The sequence below is a fragment of the Pteropus alecto genome, unplaced genomic scaffold (assembly GCF_000325575.1).
Source record: "Pteropus alecto unplaced genomic scaffold, ASM32557v1 scaffold20, whole genome shotgun sequence".
NCBI classification, from domain to species: domain Eukaryota; kingdom Metazoa; phylum Chordata; class Mammalia; order Chiroptera; family Pteropodidae; genus Pteropus; species Pteropus alecto.
Window position 1 is genome coordinate 25076894 of NW_006436298.1, and position 16750 is coordinate 25093643.

Genomic DNA, 16750 nt, shown 5'->3' on the forward strand with positions numbered 1-16750 from the left:
AGCACTGTACAGAAGCCCCTCACATTTGTGGCTCTGCATATTCCCTGTGGGCTGTGCCAACCTACTCTCTCCCCTGTAATGACTCTTTGTTTTTACTAAGTCCCAAAGGGCTGGTGAGAGCTTGGCAAAGAAAAGGGGGGAGGGGTGGATGGAATGCAGCTGCAGGCTCTGAAACAATGCTGAGTCCATATATTTTGTTCCCAGTTAGAATAATAAAAAGAAGAGTGTGGTAAGGGTGGGTGGGGGGCGGGGGGAGGAGGTCAAGGAGACAAAACTCAGTGTAAGCAAGGTAAGGCAAGTATCCCATAGCTCTCAGTCAGCAGCCTCCTCCTCACTCACCCCTCCACCTTCTTTTCTACCAAATCAAATAACCATTAAAAAAAAATAACTTAACCCAAATAAATGGGTTAAAATTCAATCTGTTAAAATTCAATTACCCATTAAAATTTAAACCTATCATTTATATTTAAGTCACTTTTATCAACCAAGGATGGAGTAGGAAGAGAGAATGGAGCTTGCAAAGATAAACTGGAGAAGCTTGGACACATGAGACAGGAAAGCTTGGGGGAACCAGGTAGGATAATTCAGAAAAGAATATCCAAGGTCTGAAAAATAAACTGCCTGCTTTGCAATGGTGCCTAGGGCTTGAGGTCAGCTTGATATGCCAGAGGAAACCATATTCTTCTTAAGACTGCTAAAAGCTGTATGTGTCTGAATCAAGAGTTGAAAACTTGCACTTGTTAGTTCCTCCTTATTCAGTCTAACCTAGTGCCCCCTAAGAAAAATGTCCTTCATTTGCATTGTCCGGGCCTCCACGTCCCAGCTGGGGGAAAGACAGAGAGAATTAAGGGAAGAAGCAGCCCCCAAACAAAGTGACAGCTTCTAGTGAGGGGAAAGCCCCTCAAACCTTACTCTACTCTCCTAGGTCTTGCCCCTCTCCTCCCTGACAGCAAATATTTAATAGAAACAACAATCACATAACTTCCCCCAAATGAATAATTCCTTATTACTTAATTGTGGGAAATAAAACACACTCTCATAATACTTTGATGTATGTTATATTTCAATAAAAAGGTTAAAAGATGCAATTACCCATGATTTGGGAAAACCTACTTTCAATAATAAGCATATCTAATTATTTTTTAAAATAAATCAAGAAAAGAAAGTAATTCAAGGGTCTTAAAGTTGTCAGGAATTTACATTTAGTCACAAAAGTCACAAAATAAGTGACATTATATTAGGAGGTACAAGTGAAAACAAATTTTAAGTTAAACATAATAGTGTATAAGAAAAATAGATTTCTTGCTAAATCAATAAGAGTACTCACCCCTTGGAGCCCTTGGAACTGAATTGAAGGTCGAAAAGGAATTAAATTCTATTAAAAGAAACATAAGAAACAAACAAGTCAAACTTGGTTACTGTGACACAGAATTAAATGTTTAAACTTGAAATCTGTGCATTTGGTCAGTGCTATATCTGTGAAAATATCTTTTCATTATATACTTAGGTTTACATGTCATTTTATTAAGATGCCTTGATAAACAGTATCACACTGTTGACATTTCTTGTAATCACACAACCAAAGCTATTTTTTGGCAGCGTAGCTAATCTGGTTTTTGAAAATGACCAACATAATTTGGCAAAAAATTATTAGTATGCTAACTCAATTTTACATTGAAAAAACATACTCTTGTTTAGTTTCTTCATATGTTTTTGAAAAGGATGGCTAGAAGGAAGAGATAATTGGAACTCCGCAAAACTCTAAAAGGATGCTAGAAATGTAAAATTACAGAAATATTTTAAAATTTAAGCCCGATCCTGTCTGATCTTGGAAGCTAAGCAGGGTCGGAAGCTAAGCAGGGTCGGGCCTGGTTAGTACATGAATGGGAGGCCACCTAGGAATACCAGGTGCTGTAGGCGTTAAAAAATAAAATAAAACATTTCCTTTATAAACTGTGGTTTCCTTTTTTCACATCTTACCAAAGATTAGTTTTTAGTTGAGGGTCAAATGGGTTACCATTTTTCTCATAAGATTCTCACCAGGAGAATATAATTTCTAGAACAATGTTTTATAATGAGCTTTCATAGCTTTAATGTTTTATCATAGGGTTGTGTATTTAAAAGAAAAGCTGTAATTATAAATATCTACCATAGTCTCAGGTATGACTTCCTATATCCAAAGTCACTAGTATGTTTTTCTATGGAAACACCTTTCCAAATTGCTAACAGAAATTCATGGATAGCATTTAATAATAACACATCAGCCTGTAAACTATTCTTCACACCCTTATATCCAAATTCAATGCACAAAAATAGAAACAGTTGTTTTTGGTCTCTTCTCTATCTCCAGTAAAAATACAGAGTCAAGCATCCATGTACCCCTCCCTTCAGCCACTGCACAGTACCTACTAATTCCAGTTACTTCTCAGAACTTCTCTGCAGAATTAAAAGTTTATTAATCAGGATTACAATAAGCTAAAGAGAAATAAGGAAAGAAGAACTTCTCTAAAAGATAGATCATCTGAATATAAAGTCATGTGGTAGCATTAACCATTCTATTATTATTTATATAAATGGATAAATAAATCTTCCTCGAGAAAACATAATAGATACTATTATCATTGTTCTACCATCCTAAAATGATCATTTAACTTTAGACTTATCAGCAGAATCAAAGTAACAAATTCATTACTTGGTGTGGGAGGAGTGAGATTTTTAAAAAGTGAAGAAAAAAGGTTAATATTTGAAATTTTAAAATAATCTTTAGTAGTGATTTAATTCATGGTCTTTTAGGAAAAAACAAAACATAGATTAACTTTATCTTGAATTTCTGAGAGATAGAAAACCCCACCCAAACCTATCTTCCATAGCTAAATCTCTTTCTGCAGTAATGGGGACATGCTAGTACAAGCCCAGGGGAAGCCCTCAGGGAGGGCCTTTAACTCTTGCCTTTGACCTTGATAAACTGGAGTCTCTTCTAATTTTTGTAATAAAAAAGTGAATTGCTCAAAGAAGTATTTCTGAGAAAGCAGCTCTTTCAGTCAAGTGTAAGAAAGATGGAGAGGCATGGATTGAGGCTAGGGAAAAGGATTAGAGATCAGCTCTAGGGGATGCTTTATTTAGAAATATTCTGGTGATAAAGGCCTAAATATTAGTGTGACTTCATTTGGAGCAAACGGGAATTGGTGGAACAAGCAAACATTCGAGGAAGAATAATAAAATGTGCTGAAAGCCTGAATATCAGGCATCAAAGAAAAACGAAGCAAAGGTGGCTCCAAGGCTCCCAATCACCATCTCTGGCCAGTCAGCCCCAGTCTCTTTCAAATTAAGCTCTTACTCTCTACTTTGAAAGCTCTTGGCCTATTTCAGGCCCCTATCAGTAAGCACCTAAAGGCCAATCCTTTCCTTCAACTCCTTCCAAATATGGCTCGGTTCATCATTCAAATAGCTAGCAGAAGCTCTATCACACAACACTCATATTACATAGCCTACAGTGAGTTCCATCAAAGTAAAGCAAACTCCTTCACATAGAAAACAGGCACTCCATCTACAGGACCAACCAATTTCATCTTCCACTTCCTCCTAACTGTGGTTCAACCATGTCAATCTTTGTTTTAGAAACATTCTCCTCTCTATTTCTACCTCCTTTCTGTTCCTTCAACTTGGCATACCTTCCCAAACACATCTTGCCAATCCATGCTAATTGCTTATTTGACATTCAGGTTTAAGATTAATTTCCTTGGCTAGGTCTTCCTTTGGATAAATCAGGAACCAAAGATTCAATGTTTTTAAGGATCCAAGGCATGTAAATGTGAAAGACACCAGAGTATAAAGCAATAGGCAAGGGTGAGCACCAAGAGAATGAATGCTCAACCTAGAAAGAACTCAAATTTTAAAAAGTTAAACCGTTTTCAGGCCAAACAAAAAATGGCTGCCACCATTTAGCTAATTATGAACTATACTCACTTTGAGTTAACTCCTGTTAGCTGTTTTTCCAGATGCTTGGGTCTATGGTTCTATTACATTAGGGGTGTATTTTTTCAAAGGTTGTCTTACTCCTAGTCACTATGATACAGAAAGTTATTTATTCTAATGCATATTTAACTTATAAGTATTTATCCATGTTATGCTCAGCTAAAAAAAAAAAGTATTATAAAATTATTTAGCCATGTTCTCTTTATGTATGCAGTATATACTATACACATTCTATACTTTACAGATTACTATTCAGGGTTGCATAGACAAAACAGTACAACTATGTTTTACATTAATTTAGAAACTTTTAAGAGTAATTTTGACTTTATCCAGTTTTTTTTTTTGCCTCATCACTTAAATTTAAATCCTAACCTCCTAAATGCTTACAGTTCTATCTGTATTGCTCAATTTCTCAAAATAAATGATAATTTTTTGTTTACACAGCTTCGTAATGCACAGAGCATTTTTACATCCACTGTCTCAAGTAAGCCTCCTAAAACCAGTCCTGGTTGGTAGGAAGACATCCTCATCCCCCCATTTCAAAGGGAGATAAATCTCCAGCAGGTAAAGTGTATTGTTCAGGATCATCAAGCTAGTGGTTAGCAGAGTTGGACCTCAAATCCAGCCTTCTGAATCTCAAATACAGAACTCTTTCCTTCTCTTGTCCCTATAGCAGTGCTGAACATTTAAAAGCACTTAAATGCTCATTCAGTTCTTCTGGCATTTTATTTCCAAGGAAAATCATTACAATTTCCATAGTTCAGTTTCTGATTTAAAAATAAGTTATTTCTTTATTTTACTTTAAGGACCATATATATAACAAAGAAACAAATAAATACTTATGTTAGCATTTTTCATTTAAAAATAATAAAACCCTCATCTATGGAATAGTTGTGGGTGCTTATCTAAACAACTAAGATCACTTACTGAAAAATTCTTTTAAGATATCTGACAACCTAGAAAAGAACCAATACTAAAACCTTAAATGCTTTATTGATTTTAATCCCAATTTTAGATAAGATATTACTAGGCTATAGTTATTGAATGTCTTAAAAAATGTAACAGGAGACAGCTAAAACTCTATACCATTTATTATGCAAATGTCTCGAACATGTTAGTTTTTCATCTAAATGTTTTTAAGTGTAAGTTTAACTGCATAAACATGACCTGAATGCATTGTATACTTTTTAAATGCAATACAATTTTAAAAGATAATGGAATTATAGCTGGCAAATATGATAGGGCATGTTTTAAAATAATGTTTAATTTACTAAGTACATTCTCATTCAAATGAGTTTCAATAGGGTTTCAACTTTTGATTTTCTGCTTTAATTAAATATTTGCACCAAGCAGCTTTTTAAAAAATCAAGTAACTCTAGGGTTCATCCAGCCAAGAAACAATGCAGACTGGACTGACTAGGGAAACTCATTTTTACAAATGCTTCAATAACCTGATAAAGGTTATGTTTTGCAGTCAAAAGGCTCTGTGAAAATCTTAGTCCTTTCACTGTTTTTAGAGCTCCTTGAATTAACTCTCTATATCTCTTAGGAAATGTAGGGCATTCTTAAACATAGAATAAAAGTGTAGAAGATACTAAAATGATCAAAGGTCTGCTTATACTCTTGACATCTGCCATTACAAGCTAATTCTACTGCAACAAAATTTGCTCCATGACCAAAGAAATCTATGTACATTATTTCCAGGAACTATTCTTTGCAATAGATCAGGAGTATAAAAGTAACATATAATTTACTACATAATCTTAATTTTACTGAGTAAATTTCTGACATGATTCTTTTAGGGTGGGAGACAAGGAGCAAGGCTCAGGTTTCTTTGGATTTGAATAAAAGAAAGTTATTTATCCTATAAAAGTTGTTATAACCACCTCGATTATTTACATGTTGTTTACTTATGTAAACAAATTATATCTATGGTTACTTTTACTCTATCAACCACACCGTTTTTGTGCATAAACAAATATAAACAGCATTCTGGAACTAGAAAAGAATGCTTTCTTTAAGAAGTAAGTTACAGAGATTTTTCTAACTTTATTCTCTAAGGTTAGAGATGTACTTGAAACACACTTTCTGCTTCTCTTCTGAAGCCGTCATGAAACTCTGACTTAACTCAAAGTTAACTCTTGAATTATTCTTGAAGTACTAATTCAAGAATTCTTGAATTATTCAAAATCAACCAACAAACTTTATTAAATACCTGATATTTATCTGTTATAAATTATGATATAGTGTCAAACAATTCCAAAGTCGAATATAATTTTGGAACTTCACCCAAACCAAAAAAGTTTGTATAAATGGTGATGGGTCAGGTGACTGCTATAGGTAGGATTGTTTTAAGAAACAATTATAGCTACCTAGTCACTATTTATTGAGTACTTAAAATGCAACAGGCACTATAATCATTTTTACTACCACCTGTGGGGATGCTCAGAACACCGTTGTGGGGCAGATACTATTATTACCACTTCTGAGGTAATCCTATGAATTACCTAATGTTTCATAGCTAAAAAGTGACCTGGGACTCAAATCCTGGTCTGTCTTGCTTTAAGAACTGTGTTCCTACCCACCATGTTATATAACTAGCCTCTCCTGCCCCCCTCCCAATATTTATATAAAGTGTGAAATATCCGAAAGCTAGAGAATTAAGAACTGACAAAAACTGAGAAATTTTGGGGGGATCACTTTTTTTTGGTTTTGTATTATAGTTTAAGGAAAATATCTGGCACTTGAATTTGTTTTCACTTGTGCAAGTAAATATTAAGAAGTTTTTATGATTTTCCCAAGGATAAAGCTGTATATAATTGGTCTTTCTTCCTAAAAGAGGTACTATACCATTTTAATAACTTGTGGTTATAGCACTTTAAATTAAAAAGTCATTTTATTATTCTGTTCTTTAAAACATCTCCTGATAGAGAAAGCAAGATTATCTAATAATTGTATTTCAATCACTATAACACAAAAATAACCTAGGCAGAGAGAGAAGAGGAAGAAAGAAAATTGGAGCTAAAGCAGGAAATAGCACAGGAAATCAGACTGTTGATCCTGAAGAAATCGAATATACTCAAGCTCTTATATCTGGTATATGTTTGGAATGACAGTATGAATGTGAAATTTAGAGATAATCTAAAGCTGCCTTTTAATGGTATCTCCTTCTTTGTACCCAATCTTTTAGATGACAAAAAATGAAAGTCATTAAGTTCCACAAAATTTAGTATTTTGCTTTGTGAGTCAATGCAACCTTGCCCTTAGGAAAAATTCCTTCTCTGAACATTTGGAAGAACCAGATGAAAGAGCATATGGAATAAAGAATAATTCCTTTCTAGCCATTATAGCATAGAAAAGAGTAAAACAGTGAGAAGAGGTCAAAAACCTAACCTATTTAACACAATCCAGTGAGAAGTCAAAAACCCAATCTAGTTAACACAATCCTTGTTTTGATAGATAGTTTATGGCAAACTGCAGCTATTTGATTCAGGCCAAAATTTTAAAAACATTATTGTTATTATTGTCTTAAATCTTATCATTTCGAATAGCTCTTAAAGGAACATGGAAGGCAAAAATCTAAACTAAACAGCTAAATAGTTACTGTGAACCAGCCTTCTAACCAACAATGCTTTAAGCACAATATCCCATTCATTTTTTTCCAAGAGAGAACTTAATGTGAGCTTTTTAATTGTATAATAAGCTTTACATGTCAAATCTGACTATAAACGTAAATGAAGATTTATTACTTGGGATCAATCTCTAGAGCAGAAGTGTAAGGAGAAGCAGTAAAATAAACTAGGACTGAAAGATGGAGGTTATTTTTAAAATACTAGAAATCGATGCAGTAAAGCACCCAAAACACTTTTACAAAAGGAGCCATTAGAAAACTTGAAACCAGAAAATGACATCATCACACTTAATATTTGAAAAAGATCACTCTAGCTGCTGGGTGAAGAATCAATTATGGCGGGAGAGTGGAAGGTTGAAGGCTAGCTGGAAGTCCATCACAGTGGTCCTCAAGAGAGAAGATGGTGGCTGAGACTGGAGCAGTGGTGACTGATGGGGTTAGATTTCAGATGTTTGAAGATTGATAAGACTTGTGAAAAATCAAGAATTACTAGTCAATTACTAGGCAATTGGTGAAGAGTACTGCCACTTACTAAAATGGGAAACACTCAGGAAGATTTAGTCTTAAGGAGTGAAATCAAGAATTGTGTTTGGATCTGTTAAGTTTGAGATACCTATTAAACTTTGATGAGGAGATGAGGTGTTGGAAATAAATGCCTGGAGTTGGAGGAAGGTCAGAGCTGGAGATAAATATTTGGAAGTCAGTAACATATAGATGGCCTTTAAGTTGATAGGACTAGATAAGCTCACTTAGGGAGAGTGAACAGAAAAAGAGAAGAGAGCTGGGATCTCTAGCATTCAGAGGCCAGTCAAGCAGAGACTAATGAGCAGGAGAGACTGAGAAAAAATTGGCAGGGAGGCAGGAGGAAAATCAGGAAAGCTGTTTTTACAGGAAGACATGATCAACAGAATGGAATACTGCTGAGGTCATATAAGAGAGGAACAGAAAGATGACCACTGGACTTGGTAACAAGAAACCTAGTCAGGTGCAACTTCAGGAGTGTCATGGAGACAACCCAATTGGAGTGTCCTGAACAGAGGGTTGGAGGTGAAGAGGCAGACAATGCTTCTCAGATCCTCAAATATAATGATTTTCTTTTATATGTCCCCCTTGAATAAAGACTTTATTGCTTTTTTTTTTCCATATGTTTGCACTTTCTTGACAGCAGGGACTGTCTATGACTTATTCAGCTTCCTATCTCCAGTGTATAGTTCTATGCCTAGCACATGTCCGAAGATTAATAAATGTTTACTAAATGAATATTTGATACTTTTAATTCTGACTTCTACCTTATCTTAATCTTTTATTACAGAAAAAAAAACATCTTAAGATACTCAGCTGAGTTTTTATTACATGGACATGTAATAAAAATACATATTGGTTCTCTGAGGCATCAATGGTTTCCAATACTGGAAATCAAAAGCAATACTTAAAGTAAATGCTATTTTAAAATTTGCTAACACAAGTTTCTAGGTAAGCATATTTAGATCCTAAAGTATCTCAGTGAATCTTATTAGAAAGTTCAAGCCTGGCTCCACCCTGAATCAGCTCACAGTGGTCAGTGAAATAATCTTCTAGCCAAGGTTATCTCATGGATCATGAACCAAGCACTCATAACTAGTCCATGACAATGTATATGTATGACAAAAGCATTATGTACTCATAATTTTTTGTTTTGCTTTTCACAATGAAACTGTCAAACAAAAAAGAAAGAGGAAAATCAAAACACTAAAACAGAAATGGAAGTAGTCTGGAAGAAGTGAAAAAAATCGACCCTTTCAAGGCCTTTTTAGAAATCATATCAAAATGATGCTTGAAATTCATCCAGGCACAGTAAGAGTTACTTAACATTTCAATAATCATCAGGGACAGAAACCACAGGTCTCGTTTTCACATTAAAATCAAATTCGATTTTCATATTATCTGTGTTCTGTGATGGTCTTAAGTGCAATTTATAGGGATTATTGAATAAAGGATGTCCATAAAATACAAAACTTTAAAAATCTCTGCTCAAAACCAAAATTTCTTCTACCTAATAATTTCAACTTCCCTCAATATCAAATTCCCAAATTTCCATCCAAATGTAAAAGACTTTGTATGAGACATGTAAGCAATATAGCTTTGTTTTAGTCTAGCCTCAGACCCCTAAATATAATTCTCAAATATAAAACATCTTATGAAAACTAAGTGATTACAGACAAGACAGAGTGAATGTTCACTAAAATGGTATTCATCATCTTTATCTCTCCCACCCCTACCTCACTCTTCCAACTGCTTCTGATTTCCCTTTTTCTACTAAGGATATTCTTAGTGCCGATGGCTAGAAATCTTGATTCAATCCTATTCCTTTAAAACTTGTTAAATTCTATAGACTTTATTCATCTCTAATGCCTCCCATAAGCATCCTCAAATCATCTCTAGCCTGAACCACATACTTTTTCATAATTTGTCTACTTCTTTCCAGATTTATATCCAAGCATGTTAAGAGTATACAGCAAAGCCAGAATAATCCAAAAGCAAATCACCTTTAATTTCTACCCAGTGTCTCCCCAGAACTGATGGACTAAAATAAAATCCAACCTGCTCCTATCCACCTTTACTCTCTTAAATCCAACTATATTTTTCCCTTGCACTACAGATTAAGTGGAACAGGGACCTTCTTTACAATTCTCAGGGCCTGCCCTAGCTTTTCTACTGCTGTCCTTTACTCCACTGTGGCATTCCTTCTGCTGGAAAGTGGTCCCTTATCCAGTCGCTGCCTGCTAAAATCCTTTAGGACCCCAGGATGTTTTTCAGGCCAATTAGATATAGGATCCCCAATAAGAAAAGAAACTTACAGCATTGGCCTAACAATCTCGTACTATGAAATTAGTAGCCAAATGCTCTGACTATAGAGTCCAATTTGAGGTGCTAATTAGATTCATAAATCTTTGAGGAGTATACAGCCTAATTAACGAGATTCTCTCTTCTTATAACCTATATTATACTGCCAGCCATGGAAATACTAGGTTTGGCCTTTGCTGGCAAAGTATTAATGGTGGCCCTTAAACTAGTTCTTCCTAAAGATTTAACATGGCTTTTAAGAGCCATATTCCCACAACAGAAATTACAGATAGGCAAATGAACTGGAAGGGAGGGAGGGAGGGAAAGAAAAGGACAGAGCAATTCTTCCTGGTAAATCAGACCTGAATTATGTTATGTTTCTCAGCTTCAATTTGGCTATGAAGACATGGCCATTGATTTACTGTACTCTACTCCCGACCTTTTTATCTAGATTTTTGCTTAAGTCATGGGAAATGTCGTATGGAGCTGAGGTATGCAGGAGTCAAATATGGCATTATACACATGCATGAATGTTTTTTTTATTCTAAAACTTAGCTCATCCTAAATGCAGAAATGCCCATAATAGCACATTTTAGGAACATCTTCTCAAATACTCCAAATACATTTAGCCCAACCTGGCAAATAAGTGTGCTGAACTATGGTGCCAAGGCTTCTGAACCACTCTGTGGTCACCATGAATTGTTAAAATGACCCAGCATTGGTTTAGATGAAATTCTCATTTTTTTTACAAGTTTAAATGGAGCAAAAGGAAAGGCTTGGATCTGTTGATTGTCCTCCGGTAAGCTTTCCTGTAAATCATTCCAAGAATTCTACGCCCCTTTCCTTTTAAAATCTTTTCTTGAACATGTTCCAGTCTTTCACATATGTTCTTTCTTTCTCCACCCAATTCTGGTGCCAAGATTCCCCGTCTATCATTTTAGGCAATCTGGCTTCTGCTTTTCACTGGGAGGAGCACCCTCCTTTGCGCTGAGCACTTGATCATTTGAATAAACTTTTCAAACACACTGCAACATGGGGTACAAACTTGACTTTACTTGATTAAAAGCATTTTAAGATCAAGTTCAGCCTGAAGATATGTGTAAGTGAAAAGTCAGTAATATTAACATATTTAAATTAAACCTGGCTACATTTAAAAAGTACAATAAAAGGAATGTGCTAATGCAAACCTCATTGTTTTACTTAATAAACATGTCCACTGGCAGTGGCAGCTTTGTGCTGGCAGGTCTGGATGCTTGAGTGGTGCCTTCAGGAGAACAAGGTCTTCTGTAGTTATTTATAAGGTAGATTATTGAACACACACACACAATTGTTTGAGAGCAGGCAGAAAAAGTAAGAGATAAGGACAAGGTATGAGTCTTTTCTGTATCTTAAACCACGATTAATCAAATTCTGAAAAGTTCTCCAGACAGAATGAAAGGCTAAGGAAAGGAAATCACCTATTCTATGACCTTTGAGATGAGTATTTTAAAAGATCAAGTAACATATTAAAGGGAACTACTGTGAAGGACAATAACTTTGGAGGTTTAAATAAGACTATATGCTTTGATTAGAAATAATAGTATCTGGTAATACTGAGAGAAACGAAATTCCTCATACAAAATTAAATGTAAGTATATTTGCACAAACTTTCAAAACACTATTATTTTCTTAGAAGACACTAACCAAGGTGTCTTGGTTAATTATTATTATTATTATTATTTTTGGCTTCTATTAAGCCAATAATGAGTGAATAAGAGACTGTGTTAACAGAATCCTTTTCAAAGGTATCTGCTTTCTGATCCTGAGACACAGAGGATGAATGGCCCAGTCTTCGCCCTCAAATGCATCTATGCAAGACTTTTTACATAATAGTTGGGTAAAAATAGTATTATTTGAGCCACCACTTTTGAAACTTTGAGTAAATTTTAAAAAATAAATAAATTGACAGGATCAGCAAAAACAGAATCTAAAAACAATATTTCGATTGTTGTTATTACAAATGAGTTATTCAAATATCAAAATAAAGCCAGCTATATTACTGATATTAGCTAAGATATATTTTGGAATTTTGGGTCTTAATTTTAAACATAGTTTTAGGATACATTTGGAAGAAATATGATTACAGTAATATATGTTCATTTAAAATATGTAGAGCTTGTAGAGACCACACAATCATAGACATCAATTTAGAATGATGATAAAGTTGTAATTTGTGATTTTATTTAACTTGTCCCTTCATTCAAAATAATCAATCTACAGTAAAAAAATAGTGGATTTGTAATATATCCTAGATATCTACATTAGTATGTCTAAAATTATTCTGCAAATTATGAAAATAACATTCCAGTTAACATTTTTTAAACATTCAATCGACTTGAAACTATTTCCGTATTCAAACTAAGTGGAAAAACAACTCTTAGTAGATATTTACTCCAATTGTAACTCCCATTCCTGCATTCCCAATGTCTCTCTCCCCCACCCTAGTCCCTGTTTAGAAAAGTTCCCAAGTTAGCATTCTTCGTTTCTTCTCTAAAAATAGAAAACTTGAATAATGAAGGTCAATTAGGTTTGTCTGGTTTGTTTCCAATTAAAGATTCTGTTTTCATGAACCTTAATAATTTCACGTACTTGTTCAATTGTATCTAAATAATTTCTGTATTTTGCAGAATTTAGTTTCCTAAAATTCCTGAATTTACCTCATTGAAGCCTTTGGTCAAGTGGATTAATTTACAAGATAAAGTCCAATGGACAAAATAATCCAGTTAAAAATAACTCTGATACTTAATTTAAGAAATTAACCTATTGAAATTTCTGGCTCTTAGAAAAATCATAAGAGGAGGAGTAATAGTTATAGCTCCGGACAAATCAAAGCCACTTGGAGGCCACTTTTCAAGCATTAAGCACCTTCCTATCTAAGCACAGAATAGTGAGAGCAGTTGTATGTGAGAAATTAAGTCATTTTTTCCCCCATAGATGACAGGCTTGACCACCAGGCACTTCTTCCCAATTAGCCAACACATAGCAACATATTTCCAAACAGCAACTACAATTTAAAGTCACGAGCTCTACTTCTGATAAGGGTGGAAGGTGTAAAATACCAAATAAGTATCCTACTGGATGATAAAAGCTCAAGCCGATGCCTACTGCTGGCAACTCTTACTGTGCAAATGGGGGAGCCCTGGTCTGACCAGGGGCACTTAGGACACATTTGTGGGAGGCTTATCTGAACACGCCAGAGGATCCTGCAGTGAGTTCCAACAGGGTCTCTCATTTCTTTTTCTCCAGTCTCTTCCTATTTTTCAACCATCTGGGGTTAAATTCTCAGCCCAGCTATTGCTTTTCCAAGCCCATTAACAAGTGTTTCTGTGGCTCGAGTGACAGTGAGGCCTGGGGACAGAAGCTGGTTAAGTCAGAAACAAGGCAGCATCTAAGGCAGTGATTTGCAAACACCAAATCAGCTTATTTTTTCCCCCTCTCTTTGCACACCACTGCTTCTACCACCAGCTTTTCAGGAGAAAAGGAATCCTAGGACCAACTCAATCTACCTGGCTCCACAATCAGAAAGGTAGAGGGACTTGGAAGTCATCTCCCTTTCCCTTCTTTGCCTGTGTACAGATCAACCAGACCCATTAATTTGTATGCACAGAGATGGAAAAGATAGTCATGATATTAATAGGCAAGAGAAGTAGTCAAGAGCAAACCCATTGACTTTGGTACCTTTGATTATTAAAAAAAAATTAAGATTCAAGAGATGAGATGGGAAAGAATTTTTATCTACTGTTTCCTAGAAGACAGTAGTATATAAATGTGGGGACTTTTGGAGTTAAAACACTCCAATCAATGCCAAGCATATAAACACTAAGGTGTAAAAAGCAGAAATGAAGGTAGGAAAACAAACGGCACTCCCTTCCTGGGGCCCCAGTGGTCATACAGATCAGTGAGCACTGGGGCCTCTCTGTCACCTCACTCTCCCTGGATACCATCGCTTCCCTCTGTCAACTGTACAGCGTCTATCGGTCTTGCTGTAATCAACTGTACAGTTTGCCTGTTGTTCTCCCACGGTGGCTGGTTGACCTACTGTACCCAGAGATGCCTTTCTCCACCCTCTGTCAGTCTTTCTCTGCTCCTCGGGTCTGTTTCTGACTGGAGGTTGGCAGCTTCTTGCTGGCTTCTTCCCCTCCACCCTCTGTTTTTCTTTTTACATCCTCTGACCTACCTTCTTCCCACTGTCATTCCTTCCCACATCCTCCCCTCAGAACAAGCAAGCTTATCTCTCCATCTTGCAGGGCTGAGTTTCACTATAGTGTCTGCCTTTATCCCTCTGCCTGCCTATCTGGCTTCCTCCAGATGGGCCCTCCCACTCCATGCTGGTGCTGATCTCCTCCCTGCAGGTGCACCTGTTTGGGAGTAGCTACTGACACACGCAGTTTTGTATTTCTTGTATCTCGTTGCATTTCTATTGCTGGGTGTTCACTGACCTTCCAGCCATATATGAGGCTCTTTTCCCCTGAGATTTCATGGTGTGTAGGAAAGTATCTTTCTCCCTGTGTATTCACTCCTCTTTCTCATCCCAAGTCTGAGTGTTTCTCATATGCTTCTCTGGTGGGTAACACAAGTGCCCTGAAGTGTACATCCATGTGTCCACTAGTTCTGAGTATCCCCTTGAGAGCATGCTCACCTCTACGAGTCTCTCCTGACATTTACACGTACACTATCACGTGAATCATATATTTCCCAAGCTGTACATAATTGTGTGCCTTCCCATGTGCATGTTTAGTAGGGGGCCTCTCCAAAAAAGTTCCCCTCAGCCCAAGTTCATACACTCCTAGTGAACCAGGGTTCACACTTCTCCAGTGGCTCTGCCTCCAACTGTCTTCCTTCTATGCATTTAAAGTGCCTGGCGCTAGTGGGAGCTCAACAGATGTTAAATTTCCACTTTTATCTGAATAACTGAGTCTGCATCTGGGTGTCCCTCTGGTCCTCTGTGCCTTTTTTATGAAATCAGTTAATTGGAGCGAGTTTCCTTGGTATGATCTGGGTTATCTGTCAGGATGCTCTGTGGGTTATATCTCCTTCCAACTGTCTCTCCTCTTAGAGAAAATGTTACCCCTCCTCATATGGTATATCCCTTCCCTTATGCAATGTGTCCACTCCGGTCTCCCTCATCCACACACATTACTGCATGTCCATAAACGGCTTCTCCAGGCACCCCGGTTGCGGTATCCCTTCTCTGTGCCCCACCCCCTCATATTTTTTCAACACGAGAACGCGTTCCTGGCTTCATACTCCAATTGCGGCGTATGTTCGTCTATATGAGCCTTCACTGTTCTAGAGCTGTGCGTCCACGGGTCTCTCCGGAATGTGGTGCAGGGGAAGAGACCGAAGTCTCTGCCTGGGAGGCAGTATATCCTCCTCCCACCCTCGTTCCCAGTCTCTACATCCGTGGGTCCGTCCGAGACGCGGCGTCTTTCGAGTACGAGGACCCTCTGTGAATCTCTCTCCCCAGTAACCGATGTTTTGCTTTCGGGAGAACTCGGTGTGATGCTGGCTCATCTCCGGGAGCGCGAGGCGCCTGTGTTCCCGATCCCTGGGAGCGCAAGGTGTCCCCCGCTCCCTGCTCGTAAGCGGAGCGTCTGTGTCCAGCCTTTGAGAATACCCGGTGTGCCCCCCATATGCGGAGTGCCCGTGTTCCTATTTCTGCGAGTACACGGAGCGCCCCGCCATACACTAAGCGCCCATGTCCCTAAGTCTCTGCGAGTACAAGGTGTGTCCCACTAAAAAACGCAGAACGCCTGTATCTCCATCTCTGCGAGTACACAAAGTGCCCCACCATACACGAAGCGCCCATGTCCCTAAGTCCCTACAAGTACAAGGTGTGTCTCGTCTGCATACGCAGAGCGCTTATGTCCCCGTGTCTGCTGCGTCCACGGTGTTTATGTGTTACCCCCAAAATGCGAACAGCCTGTGCCCGCGAGTCCTTCGGGCTTCGTTACCGGTACGCTGTATACCGCCCGCCTCCCCCATCCCCCGCCGTGGGCAGCGTGGTTATCTCACTCATCTCCCTTGTTTCCCTGGTACTTCTCTCGCTTATTGGGACAGAATAAGCCAGGAAACCCACGGCGCCGTCGGAAAGTCCCAATGTAGGACTGCGGTTGCCCCGGCCCCGCCGCCAGGGGCCGCCCGCCCGCCCGCCTCCCAACGCCTCAGCGCTCGGCTGGCCCCGGACGGCGTCGTCAGCGACCCTGCCCGGCCCTGCCTAGCCCTGCCGCCTCGGGCGCTGACCGCAGCGGCTGCGAGCCACGACTCCGCCAGCCCCGTGCT

General features: G+C 37.8%; 1 protein-coding gene across 1 annotated transcript in view; it reads right to left on the bottom strand.

Annotated features, from left to right (window-relative positions):
- The window catches only part of ELL2 (elongation factor for RNA polymerase II 2), a 70168-nt gene that overhangs the window by 52835 nt on the left and 583 nt on the right, over nucleotides 1-16750 (bottom strand). The window contains exon 2 of the mRNA XM_006913233.2: nucleotides 1328-1375. Within this exon, the coding sequence (XP_006913295.1) occupies nucleotides 1328-1375 (48 nt within the window). The remainder of the gene's footprint in view (nucleotides 1-1327; nucleotides 1376-16750) is intronic.